This window comes from Anguilla rostrata, chromosome 7 (assembly GCF_018555375.3).
Source record: "Anguilla rostrata isolate EN2019 chromosome 7, ASM1855537v3, whole genome shotgun sequence".
In the NCBI taxonomy this organism is placed as follows: Eukaryota; Metazoa; Chordata; class Actinopteri; order Anguilliformes; family Anguillidae; genus Anguilla; species Anguilla rostrata.
This window is the reverse complement of record NC_057939.1, coordinates 50,725,211-50,746,310: the sequence shown is the minus strand read 5'-3', so window position 1 is coordinate 50,746,310 and position 21,100 is coordinate 50,725,211. Positions and strand designations below refer to the sequence as shown.

Sequence of the window (21,100 nt, the reverse complement as noted above, 5' to 3'; positions counted from 1 at the left end):
ACAGCCACGTCGTCGCCGGAGAAACACCGTTAAAAATCTCGACGGGAACGTCTGGTTACAGGAACCAAATAAAGTTTGAAAAGCAATTTCAAAACAGGTGCCGGTGCTGCGCCACAATCAAAGCCGCTCAGTCGAATTAACGGCTGACATTTTGGATTTTATCCGTGCTTGTTTTCCGTTGGCTGCCTTGTGGACGGACCGTATTATTTCAACGCAACTGCATCGGTGCCGTAGCAGCAGTCAAACGCAGACAAGAATAACACAGCTACTGACTGCATTAAACCATCACAGTCATGGAGCTGGCTTAAAATACTGATGGATGTATTAAGCACACAGTATCTGCTTGGTGTAAAAAACACAAAGAACCAGGATTTTTTTTTCGTTTTTTGTTAACCAAGTTGCATGAAATATTTGTGTGAGCACTTCTGAACCAAGTGAGGTTAGGTGTTTTAGGTTCTCTTGTACGGTTCATTTTGCTGTAGATGTCACGTCTCTTTTGATTAGCAAAATAACCAGAAGAGAATTTGGGTCCTGCTAACTTGAGAAGTAGGTAGTTAGTCTTCAACAGTGGGTGAAGTACATCGTTATGGGTCACACTGTCCAACAGTAGATGGAAGCTCCTACTCATTAAAAATATTGTTCAATTAAAGCCCACTGTTCAATTTGACTGCTTATAAAACTTAGCACAGAAAACAAATCGGAAGCATAACAATAGACAAAATGTAATGATAACATTTGTGCATGTTATATTCAGACTGATAGGCTGTCCCATGGAAATGATGTGTGAAGGCCGGTGTTGACAGGGATGGGCCCTACCTTGTTTAAGCTCCGGGCAGCGCTATCTTTCCCCCCAGGGGTGAGGTCCTTCAGCTGCATGTCCAGCAGATCCACGAGCTGGCCCATGGTCTTGACCGTGTACGTGATGTCCCCCGCATGGATGTGGCTCTTGGTTTGTTCCGAGAGATCCCTGGCAATGATGGCTGCGGTCTCTCCTGACTTTAACTTCAAAATGACACAGAAGTGAATGAATGAATGAATGAATGAATGAACGGGATAAAAAAGTAACTAATAAATAAATATAGAAATTCACACAGACTTTTGGAATCATAATAGGATTTACAAGTACAAGTGCTGGCCTAGGATCAGTTTTCTACTGTCCATCTTGAAAGGAAGGTGAAAGGCTAAACTGACCCTAGATCAGCCCCCCCCACTCTATGATGCTGCATGGGTGGACCTGAAGGCCTGTGTTTTCTGTTCTGTTGCCTGTTGTACTTTATGCCAAAGAAGACAAAAGCATTTTTAAATCAAATCTTGATTAAAAACGTTACTTTTACACGATACATTTAATGTATTAATAAACTGATAAACTGTTTGCACTATGGACACACTATATACTATATCCTGTAGCTCTATCGTACAGCCTAGCATAGCTGGTTGTTAAATGGTGATTCATTCCAAGCCAGTTGTTTTTCATTGGTTATAATGTCGAAAACAAAGAATGAATAGAACTAAACAAGATAAAAGATGCCTTCCACAATAGCACGCAGAACTCTATACCGTAAAATGTTCAGCGTTAAATCAACACTTTGCTCTGATAGAGTACATGTGATCCTTATTGGGCTCGTCTAAATTCTGTTCAATTTAATTTTTGTCGAATACAAGACAAAACAATGGCCCTTTCAAATCATTCCAGTAACCAATGGAAACGAGCACAGACCAACGGCCTATTTTTATTTAGAGAAAAATTTAATTAAAAATCTTCTTAAGCTAAGGATGGAGCCATTATTTGTTAATGAGGCTTGCTGTGTGCTCCAAACTCCCTCTTTGTAGTTGCTTATTCTGCCTCCTTTCTTTTAAATTACAATGTATATCTCTGCAAACCAGAGGGCTTAATGGGTTTGAGTAAGCCGCTTCCACATTGTAATTTGTTGGAGGGGTTTAATTTATGTTGATTCACTTTAAAAAAAAAAAAAGTGGCATAGTCAAGCATGTTTCAGAATTACCTCAAGAATTATGAACTGCCCTGTCATTTCATTAAAAAAAAAATCGAATTAATGAGCAAGCACCTGTTTTGAGGTGTTGACGTTACAGTACTGCCGTAGACTGTAGCTGTTCTTAAACCTTGAGTATACAAATACACCATTTGCACTGTGATACCCACACGCATAAACCATCTTCTTCTTCTGAGCAGTACAAGTGCTTTTCATGGAAGCATTATGTGGCTCGGTCACATCCGAGCTCCGTTAAAGCACAGTTAGAATGAGGTCATGGAACAGAGATAACTATAACTCTCTCCCAGCGCTGCCACAGCTCCCATTCTCCCCCCGGAGCTTAAAGCACGATTTCAGTTCAACTGTAGCCATGACATTATTTTGCAACACAAACGAGGACGAACACAAGAAAGTCTCACGCCCTCAAAGAGAGTTCTCTCCAGCCCCCTTTGCCGCATACTTTCTGCCCTTTCGATCCGAATAATATACGCAGAGGTTAAACGACTATTTGTATGCTAACCTCAAATGCGCGATTAACAGGTACTCCAAGCAACGTGCACATACCTGCGATACAGAATCTGACTGATTATGCCCATCTCCTGCGATCACTGCCTCTGTGTCTATTAGCAAATCCAATTATGCAGGATCGCTTAATAGACCTTACAAAACACAAGCGGCCCAGCAAGCCCAGTAATGTCTATCTGTGTGGCTGGGGCCCAGCTAATGGAAAAACAGGTCGGCAGCATATAGGGTGAGATTAGAATCTGGGCTGTCGGACGTGTTGCTCCTCCTTTTATTCCGTGTCACCAAGGCAACGGAAAGAGCTGACAGGCGCATCGCTCATCTGTAATCTCCCTAATAAAGATTAATAATGCTTTTGTTAATATTTAATCCATATACAATAAATCACTTTCATTGTTAATGAGGTATTTATAGGCAGACCTCCCCTCCTCTAGTGGTAGGTCACAGTTTTGCATTTATTTAAATCTAGTATTGGAGAAACACTGTAGCTGCGGCGTCTGCATACAGATATTATACTTGCCTATAGTCCTTATGTCCATTCAACCCTGCGTGTGAAACACAAAGAGAACAGCACCATGCTCGCCTAGCAGCTTCGATAACAATCGCCTCTCGCCCCACGGATTAAAGCACAAGGACGTCAAGTGGCAACAGTCACACACTTGTCTCAGGAGAACCCCTTCCCCTCCAGACCTGCGGGGACTTGAGAGAGCGGTACGAAAATGAGAAAGCAACGCAGGCAGGTGCTGCGGCGGCTCGGATTTTGTCTACAGTGAGCCGTGATTGGTTGAGAGCCCCGGGACTTACTTTCCTGGTCACGTGGCTGACCCAGGGGGAGGTGCAGTTGCTCAGGTCGGGCCCTTGGGGGTCCCAGTAGCCGTCGGGAGCCAGGCACACGTACGTGGCGGTGCCTGCACAACAAGACACAAAACGCTGACGTTAGCGGAGAAAAGCCCCCGCGTCCGCCTGAATTCCGCCCCGTCTGTCAGCGTGCGCTCGCTGTAAGAAACAAAATGGCGGCGTTTCACACACACAGGGAGGGGACGGGCCGGGGGGAACACGCTCCAGTTATTTAGGGCCTGAGGGAATGACTGCTCCATCGAGAGAATTTGGACCGGAACCGCATTTCTGTACAGTGGTGACACTGTGTTAGCATTAGTCATAACCAGAGCTACAACAGCCAGGGAAGTTAAATGCGAAATCACATTTTTGTGCAAAAAGAGAATAAAAATGGTGAATTACAATAAGGATCAATTCATATTGCTTTTAAATACTGACATCTTAAAAAGCATGATTTTCCGTTTTTTAAGCATTGCACACTAAATAGAAACTCTTACTAGACCACAAACAATAAATCCGTATAAGTTATAAGAAAGTGCAACTGACCAGACGTCCTCTTTTCACCAAACATTTTTTTATTTTTTGATCCACCCAGACAGGATTTCTAATTTCCTAAAAAATGTCTGGCTAGGATTTCTCCTTCCATAGACTGAATATAAACAAACAAATGGGCTAGTATTATATTCATAACAGCACCTGCCCCTGTCCTCTTTTTATGAAATCCAATATACGGCCTTAAGGTAGAAGTTTAAGAAACTCTAGTCTGCACTACATAATGACACAAACTTTCTACTGGCATCACAACTCCTGCTATTCTACAATGATAAACAAATAAATAAACAAAATAAATAAAATATTTTGTGCCACGTTTGAACTAATTCACAGTTCTCAGTCGGCGAAATGTTTAAATGTGCCTCTTAAAGGAGTCGTCTGAAGCGCGAGTCCTTTGAAGGGGCGGTTCGAGGAACGCTTTGTGCCCTTATCTCGCGGAATGCCACATTCGTCTTCAGACCCTTTCTGCAGATTTGAAGAGGCTTGTTGATAAGCTGCTGGGGTACGGGGGGGGGATTGGGGTGGGCGATACGTTTCAGCCGTATCAATGCATGAGACATATTCCCTTTCAGCTCCGGGCTAGCCCATGACTCGGTAATGACAGTACTAGGGGACGGCTCTGACATCAAAGCAATCACAAATACCGCCACTGCAGCAGCGGCCTGTACTGACTGTGTGAAATTAATTGGTCCACTTTGCTTCACGAACGTCTTCATGTAAACACAACAGAGGATTATGCTCCTTCTTCCAGTAGCACTCGTTTTGGTAACTGGAGCTGAGAGATAGCTAAGCACAAGACATTAGTGGTATAAGAAGTTTAAAATGTCTTCATGGTAAAATACCTATCGTCCCGGCAGGACATGGCTGCATGGCCACGTGACCCTGCAGCGTTTGGGGCCAGGACAGGTCGGACTCCTCCAGGGCGGTGCAGTGGTCGAAGCCTATGTTGGGCAGCTGGGAGGAGGGGGCGGGATGGCTGGGGACCTCCGGAGCCACGGTGGTCGTGGTCTGGGCCCGCGGGCCGGCGGTGGTCGTCGTGGTGACCCTGGTGGTGGTGGTGATGGTGGTGGGGGTCGTGACCGGGATGGGCCTGGTGGTCGTCCTCGTGGTGGTGGTGTCCATGTTGGCCACAACGGATGAAGACAGTTCTGGAAAAGAAGGAGTATGACAGACAATTAATGAATGAATGTCTATGCGTTATGCAATAGATCGCTCCCAAAAATGTGCTGCTTGACATTGCGCACTTGGGAGGAGACCATGTGTTTGCCTGTGCTCTCCTAAATCAATAGTTGGGATCCTGTTTATATATCCTATATATCAGCCATTCCACATTGGCAGACAAGATAAAAAACCAAAAAAAAAAAACAGGAGTCATCCAGGTGCCGAAAAATCGGTATTTTTAACTAAAGGGGGAAAGAAAAACCACCCCTCCTTATTTTTTGGTTAGCCATACATTTCAGACAGCTAGGAATTAGCTAGGTTTGTCCCTGTTAACCTCTTGTGAGTTTAAGAACAAATAGTTCACACTGGATCGATTGTACTTGGCAGGTATCACTTGAATTTTCAGCTCAGTTCTCAGCGGTGTCTGTTGGCGTACTCCTACAGCTAAACAAATCCACATCCTCACCGGTTTTGAGCCACCCCTACACTGCTCTACCTTCACAGTTCAGTTCATAGTTCAGTTATGAATTCTGTATTTTTTTGTTTGTGTTTTGTTAAACCTTGCTTAAGGTTTAATAGGCCAATGCCATGCTTCCTATTTACTTGCAAAATGTATCTCCTCAGAACAAATATTAAACCCTGCATCCCCGATGGACATGATTTGCCTAAGAATTCAAGATGTATTCCATGTGCCTCGTCTGCCCTGCGTCCCCTAGTAGCATCCAAATGAATCCACATAGCCAGACGTTTTCAAGGAGACATCCTACCCCCTTGTGTTTCTGATTGGAAGTAAGCTACCAAATTAGTTTTGTTTCAAGGGCATTACAGATCTGGTCTTTGACAGCACAGTATAGCTGCTGCTTGACGGTCGGGGGAAGGGGCTGGGGGGGGGGGGGGTGAGGGTTTCAACAATGACAGGCAAAGCCGGGGTCGTGGCTAGGGGTCAGAACACAGAGCGGAGACGGCTCAGCGAATCAGACGGCTTAAGACACGTCTCCCGTCACAACGGACCGTCGCTTAGGAATGAGAAGTCCGCAGGTTGCGGTTGTGGGAAATTAATAATCACCCCCTTCGACGTCCCAAAAGAACAAAAAAGGCAAAATGCCCCTTTTCTTGTATTTAACACATCTGCGGTACTGCCGAAAATAAGAGCAGCGTTTCTTCACTTGAATGCCAGACTGTGATGCATTATACAGTCATCGCTGGAAGAAAACACGGCGCGATCTGAGGAGTTCATTATTAACAGAGATAAGGAACAAAAAGAAAATAAAGAGCTCTGTTCCTTGAACAAAAAAGGGATCGGTCTCTGACGTGAGACACAAAACAGACATTCTGGCCCCTGGCTGAGGACTTCATCAAACGCTACAATAGTCTGATTTAACCGAGTTCAGGACAGAAACAGAAAATCACTGTTTCCTCGGCTAACCCGCCATAATTAGTCAGCTTAGCTCGCGCGGTGTACGCTATACAAAGCAACTTCATTCTTCATCGTCCTACTCGACGTGCTTCTGTTTCTCCGGTGACATAAGCACTCTCAGCTTCTCAGCGATGACTCAGTGCCAAAGACGCCGCACCGGGAGCCAAAGTGATATCTCCTCACCCAAAAGAACAGCTTTACAGCTCCTGACTAGTCATCGATACCACCTACCCCAACTCAGACCCCTCACACAAGGTTTCCTTCATTTTAAGACGGTCATCTCACTCATATCAGTCAAGGCTTAGAATTCCCAGTTTTCTCTACTATTAGTTTCTCACTCTTTTAAAAACTCTGTCTCATTGAACATTTTCAATCTAATCCAATACAATACAGTAACACTGTGGTAACCACCCCTGTTTCTGAAGATCTGTCCTTCACGTTTTCTTTCTAGCCCTAACAAAGCATGCCTCATTCAAAAGCTAGGGATCTTTCAAAGCGGCTAATTAGTAAAGTCAGGTGTGCAAAATTAGGGTTGAAATGAAAACCTACAGATTGGTAGATCTCCAGGAACAGGGAATGGTTACCACTGCATTGACATGTGTTTGTGCTACTTAATATATGTAAACAGTAAAAACATTGCTATGAATGGAATATGTAGGCTATGTCAAAGTATCAGAAAACCAGGGATTCAACCAGGATTTGGGCTGATTTTTAATACATGGATGTATTTTTTTTAATTTATTTTAAATGTATGCAATGGCAACACAGGGGTTCCACATAAAAGCCACCTCCCGTGTTTCAGGGGAAGAGGCTGACACCGTAAGAGCATTTTCTATTTGATGAACACTGGCGGCTGTGGCTTTATTAGCATCGCCACTGGCTTTACGAAACAGCCTCGCATTTGCATTTGCATACCATTACAGGCCATTCATAAACCTCACAGCACAACTGTAAACACTGGAAGCTGATCCTCGGGTCTGAGTCAGGATATTACCTCCATTACATTAATTAACGTGAAAGTGGAAACCTTTGTGGGGCCGGATGGAAATAGAGTTAATAGATTAAGCACGTGCTTTTCTAATTTCTAATCACACGGTCACACCTGTGTTGAAACCCAGCGTTTTTTTTATTTTCTGGTGAGCCATTACGGCAACGAAATAGCATTTTGCAATTACAATCGGGCACACGTTCACGATAGAGGCTCGGATACACATTCATTGAGTAACACCACCTATTCTCTTAAATTATTCTTCAGCGGAGAAATTTCGCTGTCTTCCGACACTTCTTTAATGATGCAATAGTCACAATCCATTGTACTGCACCCATAAAAAACATTACTTTTAGCGTAGAAAGTGTCCGCAATTCGCACCACAGCTTTCTCGCGGGGATGTACCGGGAATGAGGAATAAATATCACTGACACGAATGTGTTTTTTGACAGTGGGAGAAGTGAGTAGGAAGTGAGGAGATATGGGAATTCTATTCCCCTCCACAGAAAGAAGGTCTGCTTTGCAAGAAGACAGCCATTGTTTCAAGCTTCTGGATGAATATTAAGAAACAAATACTGCAAGGTGGCTTTCTCTAGAGAGACAGAGAAAGAGAGATAGGCTATTAAACTTCCTAATGCCACCATCAGACCCATCAATGCACAAAGTAACCACGGTACTCCCACAGTTATCTCACAATACTTCCACAGTGCTCTCACTGTGAGAGTCCCATAGTACTCTCACAGTACTCTCACAATACTTCCACAGTACTCTCACAATACTTCCACAGTGCTCTCACTGTGAGAGTCCCATAGTACTCTCACAGTACTCTCACAATACTTCCACAGTACTCTCACAGTACTCTCACAATACTTCCACAGTGCTCTCACTGTGAGAGTCCCATAGTACTCTCACAGTACTCTCACAATACTTCCACAGTACTCTCACAGTACTCTCACAATACTTCCACAGTGCTCTCACTGTGAGAGTCCCATAGTACTCTCACAGTACTCTCACAATACTTCCACAATACTCCCATAGTGCTCTCACAATACTCTCACAATACTCCCATAGTGCTCTCAAAATACTTCCACAGTACTGTCACAATACTCCCACATTACTTGACTCATCCTCTCGTACAGACCTCTCTGTTTAAAACTGGCTGTCCTGAACACTCACTAGCCTAAAGAAGCCCTTGTCACAGATATTTCCTGGCATTTTACCAACATGATTTTATATGAAATAATAGACACTTCAGGCAAAGTGGGCACACAAGGCCCAGCTGTGGTCATTACTTCTGAATGTAGATGCAGCCAGGGCATAAATTATCATATTAAGCTATTTTAAATGTTATAAGTATGATACATTTTCACAGGCGCAAAGTCCGCTGAAATGTTGTTGTGATATGTCAATGTATTCAGCCAAAATACTACACAAACAACTCAGTTCCAGCACACACATGGTGTTGGTGAATCAAATACTTTTTAATCTAACCCAAATCAAAATCACGTTAGAGCTAGTGTACCTTTTATACACAAACAGATTAACCCTCATCAACCTTACAGTAATGTAACTCTTTCTTCATCATTCCATCAAGACCAGATAAATGTGGGAAGCAGTACTCTACATGGCTGCTACCAATGAGACATCATAGGAAATAGCAAAGGCAGAAATGCAGTCTTCGTCAGGACCTTCATCATTAGCAATCTGCCTTCACCTCCTGGGCAAATGAATAAAATGACTCTTGTAAGTGAACTCCATATTAATGAACCAGAGGTCACTGGGAGAGCAATATTGAGTTTACACACAAAAAAAACCCCTAATATATTGGGAATTCTTATAGAGTATACAGGAGCAGTTTCCAAAAGAACTGAGATGCAAACATACTGATTCATACTGGGATATAAACAGAAACTAATTATGAGGTCAAATTGGTCATCAGTTTGGTTAGACATTCGCTAACAAAGGGGAAAACAACAATGAGAAGACACCACTCTATTGTACTATTAATATGCTGCTATTTTAAAATAAAAAAAACAAATCATGTTATAAGCTCTTTGATGCTGAAAATGTAGGCATCCCCAGTGAGTCATCCAGTTTCCTCTCCAAAGCCAGAGACAGATTACTGAATCACTTATACTGGCCTATATTCATGCTGAAAAGATTCAACCATTCAAATGCAAAATTATTTTTTTAATGCGACACCTTTGAGAAATATATAACTGCAGAGTTTATTGCATACATTTGACTAGTCTCAAAGAGCACATTTCAATCATCAGCGAACATCACAGACAGGTATACTAAAACAGGACTATGTCGGTTGTGACATCATCACAGAAAAGGACCTCCATCAATCATAGCGCATGTTGGTAACTGCAAGTCAAACAACAGCAGCCGCGATTGGCGGATACTACTTCCTGGATACTCTGTGGAAGTATAGCCAGAAAGTTCCACCAATCACCACTGCATTTGTTTTATTGGTAGTCACCAACGAGTGGTGCTACGACTACCCCACCTCTGTTTTACTATCCCGGACCGCTGGTAATAAAGTCTGGGGCATTCATTTAATATCAAAGCCTAACATCACCAGAGGTATGTACTTAAGACATTCGACCATACAGACAGGCAAAATAACCAGGCAGAGACCCAGTCCAGAGGACAGCACAAATGTCATACTCAAGAGGAGAATACTTGAACACTGCTTTACAAAGAGTGCTCTTTGCATATCTTATGCACTTCATAAATATATTGTGCAAAGGTCATAGCTGGTCTGTGGCTGGTGAAAGCTGGTTAAGCGGGTAGAGTAAGCAGGTGGCCAAACAGGGGGACTAGCTTACTAAAGACCGGCTAAAAGTGTTCATAACACAGCTTAAACTAGCTTGACCAGTTCAGGCTGGTTTAAGCTGGAATTTTCAGCAGGGTGATGATGCTAAAAGATCGATCAAACTGCCTTGTCTAAATAAAAATGCTTTCACTATGGGCTAAGTGGCCTAAGATTTCCTTACACTGTCCAAACTAGATAATAGCTGGAATAACACTAAAAATATTTCAGCAAGTGGACCACTGCAGGGTAAAATGTCTGTAAAAAGGCCATTTAAAAAGGCCTGAGAATAGGAAGGCTCTCACAAATGCGGACGTTGCCAGATAATGCAGTACAATATTGTGGCAGGAAATGGCCTCAGGGAGCTACATATTGGGGGGGTTTGAATACTTTTTCAGGATTCTAGTCAAGTTATCAAATAATTTTACACAGAAGTAACAGAATATGAATGATTAATGAATATTCACATATATTTTTGAGAAAACGAAATACATCTGAAAACACAAGTACATAAATGTATAAAAAAGTACATAAATACGCAAATTTCTCAGTTTGTTCTTGTTTCCATGGCATCTCTCTAAGCTACACACAAGGCAACAGTGTTAATGTATAAATACCTAAATTGTTGTTCGTCTGTGACTTGGCCATGACTCATTCTTGGCCCTTTCGAGCCTTGAATACCCTGAAAACAGTTACTCCTTTCTGTTTCAGGCCGACAGTTACTTATTTTCATCGTTTTCACTGGAGAAAAGAGAAACACCCCCCTCCCCCACCTCCCCCCCCCCAAGAATGCGAGGACAAGTGACCCAAACACTCACTCTCTATAATCAACAGCTGACCCTTCTGTTTTGGGATAGATAAATCTGTTACAATTTCTGCAGCAATTTAAGACAAGTGCATGCTCCCAGCAGGCCTACATTCCTGAACAATGACACTGAAAATGAAATTGCACTTTTTCAACCACAGGATCCAAATGGGTGAACAATTGAAGCTTTAAATAATAATAATAATAACTAATAATAAAAAATAAAAAAAATTAATGAATACAACAACAATAATAATAATTTACTCTTTTTCAGAGTATGACAGGAACCCATCTACCTCCACAACATAATTTAGACTAAAGAAACAAGGTAGCTGTTTGATTGGTGGTGGGTGGACATGTGGTGCGGTGCATCTGTGGTGTAATGTAATTAAAGCAACCCACATGCAACTTCCTCAAACGGATGAAGCCAATAAATTAGTGGCCAGATGCCCAACAACACCTGCTCAAACACAAGCAGCAAGTGGGGCAGCTCACAGCACTCAAGCAATCATATAGCTTCTATGATTGCTTATTTTACTTATTTATTTATTCTGACAAAACCAGTTCATGTGCTCTTTGCTTAAGCGAGCAAACAAGTAAATTCATCTGTCTCAGAAATAAAACAATAATAAAGCCTCCTTTTATCCTGAAACAAATTGTGTACATGTTCTTTTCACCTCAAAAGGAAGTGATTAATCCATAAATCCATTTCAAAGCATACTCTCTGCATAATTATTTTATCCTCACCAGTGGTTACACATGAATGATTAGATTATCTCAATTTCTGTGCAGCTCACTATGCTGAAACATACCACTTCTATTACACAGAATTTATATCAAGCGAAAAAAAAAAAAAAAAACATCCCACTGTGCCGTATTGTTCAGTTGGAATGAAATAATTGGATGTTCACCGGCAATACTAAGGTACGGATGTAGGAGATCTCATCCAGGGTGCAACTCAATCCACTGAACTGAATACAATCCGTTATCTGTTAATGAACACGCAGGTACCGATCCTGGTTTTCTGTGTTTAACAGCAAGCCAGTCATTTTAATACTATGTTAGCAATAGCGTGAATGGCCTTAGTTAAGAGGTTGATTGGTTACGAACAACGCTCTCTTCTCACAGAGCATGTTCAAAGGGGCTACTTCCTATTTCTCAAGTGTTACAACCATTAACATTATAGGATGTAAATGTTTCATTTATCCAAGCAAATACTTTTCATAATAATAATTATAATTATTGCAACAGCTATAATTCGCCCCGTCATTAAATCTGATTTGTGATTTAGCACAGCAGTGTCCCACGGGTCGTGAACCACTAAAAAAAAATGACTAAACCACTCGAGCAAGTTGACAGACCTATGAATGAATAAGCTTCCTGCACATTGCAAACACCTCTGCTATCCCCCCCTTCTTCTCCAAGCGGCACTGTCTTAACCAGTGATACTTAAGAACAAATTCTGCGGCAAGATAGAATTCTCAATAATCCAGTGAGCTGAAACAACCAATCACAGCTCTCCAGTAAGTGAAACCCACAGAATACTCTGTAAAATACTGCAGTAGCCTGCCACACATTGTATTATTTTGGCAATTTTATTATTTAATACACACACACACACACACACAAACACATATGTGGCAGATCAGATGTCTTGCGAAAATAAAAAAAAATTAAAAATTTGAATTACATAAGATGAGGAGAACAGGCCATTTTGTGGGGCTCAGGGATGGCTGTGGTGCTAAAGGACCACACAGAGTGTACATACCAGCAGCGGCCTCTGTACGGGACAGAGAGCCACGTCTCATTACCACTGAGAGTGATTTATCACTCACTTATTTGACACTTCACGCATTGAATCTGACTGGACATGCAGGAGAGAGCTGTCTCTTTGAACACAGCGCGTGAGTTATGCCGGTTATCACTTTATACGGTGATGAAGCCGTATTGTTTCCACGCTGCGCGGTTCTAACGCAAGTGATCTCAAACTATTTTAAACAGCAGTAGAATGTTATACCAATACATTCCTGTTGCAGGAAATAACAACAATAATAACAACAACAACAACAATAATAATAATAATAATAAATCTCTCAAAGAGCCATAAGAGATAAAGCTACATGCACACATGCAAGTTGACTGGTAGGCTACATGGTTTTATTATTGACAAGAATGCAATTGCTTCTTCCTGCCATGTTAGATCAGATATGGTGATGATGAAAAAAACAAATAAGAAATCCTTCATTCCACGGAACTGTACTTGATACCTAACGTAATTGCATTTGTAGACAGAGCAGCTTATAAGCACGTTTCAACTCTACAGATTTGTATTTCTGATGGATTAAATCATTCAAACCTGTGTGGTTTAATGCTTGCTTTTGCTGCTTCAAATATAGAATTACATTTTATCATGTTCAGTTTCATTTGCAAGCTAGACATTATGGTTAGCCAACATTGGCACGTTCGTGGTCATAATTTTCCGTATCGCAGCCTTTGAACTCAGTAGCTCTTTTTCAAAATGGCCGTCAGTCTTGCGGTTGTTTCTCCACTGCCCTCCATTGCCCTTCGCTGACTGTTCAGCTTTGAGTGACAGCCTAATCCAGGCAGTGTTTGGGTGGTATCAGACACCCACCTACTTCATAATGACTGACCTGATCTGGCTCAAAGGGACATTCAGATGCTTTGACAGTTCTTATAGCCCTCTCCCGATCTGTGCGTTTCTACAACTTCATCCCTGAGCCGTTTCAAAAGCTCCTTGGCCTTCATCCTTGAACCATAGCTCGAAATTCACTACCTGGCAGAGGGACCTTACAGAGTAAGAGGTATTTCATTTCATTTATTTATTTTATTTTTTTAGAATGGTTGACATATTACTACACACAGACATATTCCACTCTACGATAGAACGTATATATATAGGCTATATATATACATTTTTCTTTTGCCTGAACACCTGAAGTTTTCCGTTATTATTGGTTTACAGAATTTACGTTTGAAAACTTGTCCAGTCGAGATATTTCTTTTTATATAATTTCTAATTTAATAAAAATAGTTTCTTGATTTCTTTGCTTTGACAGGGTGGAGGTTGTACAGATCAGGCATATTCATTCTCGTTTAAAAGTGATGATTTTCAAAAAGATGATTTACAAAAAAAAGATGATTTTTGCTGTGGACAAAAAAAGAAAAACGCTCAATGGACAGGTGACTAATTTTCATGGACACTGTATCACTTTCACAAAAAAATTAAATAGGTAAATGAATATATAAATGTGCAAGGCATGGAATAATTTTGTTCCAGGCTGTTACATATGTACGCCTACTCACTGGTCTGAGAATAAGTTATCCAGGTCTGCTATTTTACTCATATAAATCGGGAGATTGCACTTTGTGTTCTCCTATATAATAAGCTGCTCTGGATAAGAGTGTCTGCTTAATTAATATAATGTAATTTAAAACAATATTCCAATTCAGCCAAATGGTATACTTTGGTAACCTACATGTACGCATACCCCACAACAGAACCTAGTAGCAGCCTACTTCAGATTAATGCTCCCCAATGTTCTCACGTTCTCACAAACAAAGGCTGTTCTTCATTCAAGTACTCAGCAGCGAAATTATAAACAACAAGAACACTTACAACTGGATGCACTCATTTCCGTACCTGCTTCTAAAGAGCCTGTAAGGTAAATTTTAACCGAAGTCTGCAAATGTAATTTGTAATGATCAGTATGTTACCTGCTTACCCTGAGATTTATCTGCTAAATTATCCTCTACTGAATGTCTCATTAACACTGGCTCTGAGGCTGCAGTGTGTTTCATGTAACTAATATTGTCTTTGGAATTATTACTGTTGTTTTGTTGTTGTTGTTGTTGTTTTCTCAATGTCAGGTCATAATTGTGAATAAGAATTTGTTTTCAACTGATCACCCCGGTTAAATAAAAGTACAATAATAACAACAACAACAACAACAACAACAGCAATAAAATAATAATAATAATAATAATAATAATAATAATAATGTCAGAACAGAACTTTAGTGCGGTAATCCAAAAGCTACACGCGGATGAGAGGCGCAATAAATTATCATTAAAATTCTGGTGATCTAATGGGCCACTCAGCAGTGACAGGCCACCAATCTGCCAGGCTGCACCGCAGTAAATTATGCATCGGGACGTCCCGTAATGCACCTGATATCATCAGGCACAGAGCACCCCTAATGGACAGAGGCCACGCGTCACATTATTTGGCTATTAATCGCTCGTTTTGCATCCGTAAGCAGAGGGGGGGTCAGAGGAGGAGACGACAAATCACCACAGAATAAGAGCTGGAGAGCATCCCGAATTCACGCGATTTCAGCCGTTTCAGCCTCTCCCGTCTCAGTTCAGCCGGCGAATCGAGGGCTTAGTGAATGCAATGAACACACAGGTAGAGTGTGTGTGTGTGTGTGTGTGTGTGTGTGTGTGAGAGAGAGAGAGAAAGAGAGAGAGGGTGAGAGAGAGAGAGAGAGAGAGAGAGAGCGAGCAGCAATCCTGCTCTTGGGAAAAAGCCGTGGGTCTGGATTTAAACACTGACAACCAGGGGAGCTGGATGATGTGATAATACAAAGCTCTCAGCGAGAACTCTAATGGTGCTGATAAGGAGGAATTCACAACTTCAAAGTAACCACAGTGGCTTAGATTTTCTGCTGATAAAACCTAAACTCAAGTTGCAACGGGTCAAGAAAGTTCACAAAAGCAATCTTAATTCAAGGGACAGGGCTGTAACTAAAAAACTCAAACTTACAAAAAAAAAAAAAAAAAAGAAACACAGAAGTGTTTATTAAAAAGAATAAAATCCTAAATTTCGTTTCCCCATTCCTCTATTAGAGACAGAGATTAATTGAAGGCTCGGAGCAGATGTAGAGAAGTTGTGCTGAATACTCTTCTGTGGGAGGGGGCTGGTGGGGGTTATGATATCATTATCAGCATTTTTCAAGCTGAAGGATTTCTCCTCTCAGCTTGGTGAGCAACACCTTCCAGTCAGAATCAGATAACCCCTCAGCACTTGAGGCAGTGAGCCCAGCGTGATTTGTAGTGCAAGCTCTCCTGCTGTCCACAGTTTGCAGTGATAAACAGCGATTCACATACGGCCAGCAATAACAGGTGCCCCGTCTGAATATCATCAACATTTATTTATTATTATTATTGGTATTTTTATTGTTATATTGTTGTAATTTTACTGTTTTGTGTTTAAGTTATTCTCCCTGCTGACTGGGGCACACTTGTGAGAGACCTCTGTCTCCAGGCCAATGACCTTTGTCCTGTCCAGGGGATGCTCTTGTGTTTCAAGCTACAGAACTCCACAGATATCAGAAAAGACTATGGCTCAATCCAGCAGCTGTCATAACTCTACACTGCAGACAATAAGGTGTGTGTGTGTGTGTGTGTATGCCTGCATGTGTATTTGTGTGTGTGTGTGTGTGTGTGTGTTTGAGAACAACGGGACAGTACATTTTTATGTTTTAAATGACAACATTTCTGAATGACAGAAAGAGTACTTTCAAGTAGCATCAGACAGTGGTCTTGCAACCTATACTCAGTTCAACACCGGCTGAATTACAGGTGTCATTCTGCAGCCCTATATCAGAGCACACCTTCCACGGCCTGCAATCTGAATAATGTGAGAGCAGCAGCGGCTTTGATCTTCTGCAGTCAGCGGCGGATTGTTTGCCGTACATCAGTGGAGATTTTAAATCCACGGTAGGATTACTCACGAACCCACCTCCACGTTGTCGGCGGCACGCAATGTAATTTTAAGGAACAAAACCCACAAACGTTTGGCTGCTGTAGGTGGTTACGGCTGACCTTTTTACCTTCTCACTGTTCTGCCTTTTGGAACAGAAATAACAGTTGGTGGTTTGGTCAACTGAAATTTTCCTTCGCATGCTCGGACGTCTTTGACATCCTTTGCTAACACGTCATGCTCGCCCGGCGGTTCGGGGGTCCGGTGGCAGTTTTGATTTTAAGTTCAAAAGACTCCCTCATAGACCAACACTTCCTGGTACTGTCCAGAAGCGTAACTGAATCATTCAGTTGACCACATGTGCGCACTTGCACTTGGCGTGACTGTGACCAATAAAGACAGCCAATAAAATCCGAGGAATTTCTCTCCCTAATGCCGAAATATTAGGAATGCCTGTCTGTAATGCTCATTTCACCGTGAGCCCCGCTCATATTGGATTCCGTGCGGGATTTAAGCCAAGGTCAAATCTCAGGTCAGCAGCGCATCTGCCCTTACAATTCATGCATACCGCACCAGACAGCATGTTGGCAAGGACTCAGAACAGGGAGCCACTGTATATGGGAGGGATTCCACTCAAATCAGGTTTCCGTGTGAAGCAACTGCTTTGCTGCACCTGAAAAGACACCCAAAATATGTGCTGAAGAAGCTTTTGTGAGCAAAATGTTTTCTTTTTTTAAAATTGGCTCAGCTATGGGTAAAATAACTGAAACGTATACGTATCATGAATATGAATATGATATGCACCACAGGAACTGTACAAACATGGCGGGGATTGAAGTGAGTCATTATTGTTTATCTTTATCCAGACTGTATACCCAATCAAAAACATTCAACGCAACGCAAGTCTGGTTGTTATTTGATGGCCGAAGATGAAGTCATAATTCAGGACGCGAGGGTCGGGGGTGGCCCAAACAGCCGTGGCGATGGCTTTTCCCTCGAACGCCCCCCGCTCCGTCTGTCCAAATACAGCTGCGGGAAAATCTCGTTCAATTAAGCCGATCTCTATTCCCCGGCGCCGGGCCGGGGTCACAGACGAACCCGACTTCATTACGGAGGGTCGGCGTTCTGTCGGCCCGCCGGCACGTCCCCGACCGAGCAGCCGGGCGTCGCCACCCGGGACAGATGGCAACATGTGGCGCGAACTCGGGGAGTTCGGGGGGAGCCTCGGGGGGGGGGCGCGGGTGCCGAAATGTCAGCGCCCAAACGCCGCCCCGCACGCCGGCCCCCGCACGCTGATCTTTGAAGCGCGGCAGGGCACGACCCCAGCCACCTTTTATCCCCGCGCTCCGGCTGCCATCCGTGGCCTTTCTTTCAGCGACGCCGAGGCCAAGGCCGACCTCAGACGCACTAAACTACAGGTCATGACATCACAATGAGAGGTCCAGGTACACGGCTCTTACTGTAGGATCAGTGATTTCTCTTGTCAGTATGAACAGATGCATGCCATTGATCTCTGTGTCTTCCTGTTTTCCATTCATAGCATAGTACACCGTATATATGGTATACAGCACACACACACACACATGCGCACACACACACTCTCACACACACACACACACGCACACAGAGTGATATTGATCAAACATTCTAAGAGAACACTTACCATCACCTAGATAATCCTAGAGCAAAAAAACTAAAAAATCGTCATCACAAGATGGTGCACTACTTCAGAAACACTTCTGTGTATTTAGAACTTGTACTATGTTCCTAGTCGAGGACCTTATCTGAGGACAAGGTAATAGATAACTTCAACCTACAAGCTTCCTTTTCAACACACCAGATAATTTCTCAATGGAATGAATAATCAATGCAGTTATAAAAAGAATAATGAAAGCATTAAAGGAAAGGGAAATACATAGATAATACTGAATAACTTTGATGTTTAGGGACCAAAATTAACATTAAAAAGGCATACAAGGCCATTTCAGCATCAATGAGCAAGCTATTTGTTCTTCTGTCTTTATTTTCATAGTTGGTTGTTATTACATGAGGCTGGGCGGAGTCCAATTAACTGACTTTGGAGTGATTACAGTTTCATGCCTGAGGATTTTGAAGTCCCTACCACTCCACGTCTATGCAGTGAGGCAGGAACCAATACGCAATCTCAAATGCTGGACCATGCATTCCTGTACACAGATTCCAACTGTTGTAATGTGTCAACTATTCCGTCTTGGTCCTACCAGTTTCCCTAACATTACAAGCTACTGAATGCTTCGGCAAGATAAAGCAAACCACATTAAACATGCCAAAAATGTTATGGAGATCTACAGCCTTTCTTTATGAATTTCTTTTCCAATGTTTGTGACTAGTTTTTGTGTTTTGATATGTGTCCCACAGGACCACTGAAAAGCTTGATGGTTCATTTAATCCACTGTACTGTACAAGGACACTGTCGCCACTGTTTACTTCAGCCGTGTGAACCTCCAGCACCTGGATTACACTTCTCCAATAGCAGTGTAGTTCAGAGCAATGAACTCACGCACTCTTCCAGCTCTTTCTAACCACTCACCTCGGCTCAGCGAAGTGGGGCCTAAATGGAAGGTTCCGGTTCAAAAAACCGACAATTCGCACGTAAAGCAGGACAAAGGGAAACGCCCTCTGAGAATCTGACTAAATGCCTATGCTGGCTGGCTCGGCCCCTGAGGCGCCCGTCGCCGCTACGGTAACCGCTCGTCCCCGGAGCCAGGCTGAGAGCGCCCGGAGATCTCCTTCCGAGGGGCTAAACCGACGCGTGACACACTTTCCAAAAGTGGCGCCCGGCACAAGCGCCAAGGATGGCTTCAGATTCTGACTGGAAGTGCGCACCATTACTTTTTGGGTCCTCTACTTGTTGTCGTGGTAATAACAAAGACGTGGAGTCAAGGTGCGTACACTGAGTAAATTTTTATTATTATTATTTTTGGCTGGACTGCAACAGCGGGGCCAGCCCAACAAACGCGAATGTCTGTGACTGAGTCACTGAATGATGAAGTTACACCATTGGTCGGCCGGTCCAGCCATATACTAGGTTTTGACCTGGTCTTGTTTTTTTGCTGTTCTGTACACTACGAAACTTGAAATTTGTAATTTTGGGTTACAGGCTAACCAAGGAGTTGGTCTCAGCCACTCAGGCTCGATATGGAACAGTTCTTGTACTCTCAATAGCTGTATTATAATGAAAAATGAGGGGGGGGGGGGGGGAAATCACACAATCAGCTGGCCAACCTTGGGGAGTTCAGGAAATAGAAACTTGTGGCAATCAGTAACAATGCATTGAAACTGAGGGTGAAAGGCATGCTTCACTTGACGGGCTAACGATGGCTAGCAGACTAGCATACGAGACCAGCCATATGCGAGCAAAGGGCGTTGAAGAAAAAATAAAAGTTCCACATGAACACCTAAAATGAACGTATATCAGGTCTCATAACAGACACAAAGAAATGTGCTCTAGCATGCAGTTGCTATGAACACACTCGACAGAAATTAAGTCCGTGAGGAGAGATGAACAGTATCTCTGTCAGCTCAAGAAAGGTGGTGACAGAGGGACAAATGTGAGCATCGCTTCCATTTCCAATCTCATACTGCCACAGTACACACACAGACACGCACGCACGCACACACACGCACACAAAAGCACGCACAATCACACACACACACAGGCAAGCACGCACACACACACACACATACACACATGCACGCACTTACACACCAACACATGCAAGCACGCATGCAAGCAAGCACACAATGAATGCACACATGCAAACTTTCTCACTGCACACATATTCAGAATTCAGTTGTCTGAAGAGTGATGTCCTGGAATACACTGCACATTATCAGGGGGCATTTCATTCACAGGCACTCTTATGAACTGAGATTCTCTTTTGGTCAGTCCCATTAGAGAAAAAAACTTGCTGAAAGAGAGTGCTATTTAATTAAGAGCACACGTCATTTTTTTCCACATGCAATTCACAATGAGGCCAAATATGAATAGTCCGCTTGAAACACTAATAGCATCAAATGAATGGAAAAATGTTCTATAGGGCCGCTGTACTCATGACATGCTTTTACACTGACACGCAGTTCCACTCTGGTAAAACAGAATGTGTGGAATCAGAGGAGGGTTTCAAAGCAGCTTGATTGAATAACGCCACAGGAATGTTGCCTTTTGACAAAAGAAAAGAGGAAATAACAGTGAGTGAGTACATGGGGCTATTATGTGGCTATGACTTCTATAAGCTAGCGATTTGA

General features: G+C 42.6%; 1 protein-coding gene across 18 annotated transcripts in view; it reads right to left on the bottom strand.

Moving 5' to 3' along the window:
* LOC135259947 (adhesion G protein-coupled receptor L3-like) overlaps nucleotides 1-21,100 on the bottom strand; it is a 220,635-nt gene that overhangs the window by 69,377 nt on the left and 130,158 nt on the right. For all 18 annotated transcript variants that reach the window (XM_064344915.1, XM_064344917.1, XM_064344920.1 and 15 more), the window contains 3 exons: nucleotides 4,745-5,050; nucleotides 3,318-3,421; nucleotides 817-1,002 (listed from right to left, as the gene is read on the bottom strand). In XM_064344915.1, the coding sequence (XP_064200985.1) occupies nucleotides 817-1,002; nucleotides 3,318-3,421; nucleotides 4,745-5,050 (596 nt within the window). The remainder of the gene's footprint in view (nucleotides 1-816; nucleotides 1,003-3,317; nucleotides 3,422-4,744; nucleotides 5,051-21,100) is intronic.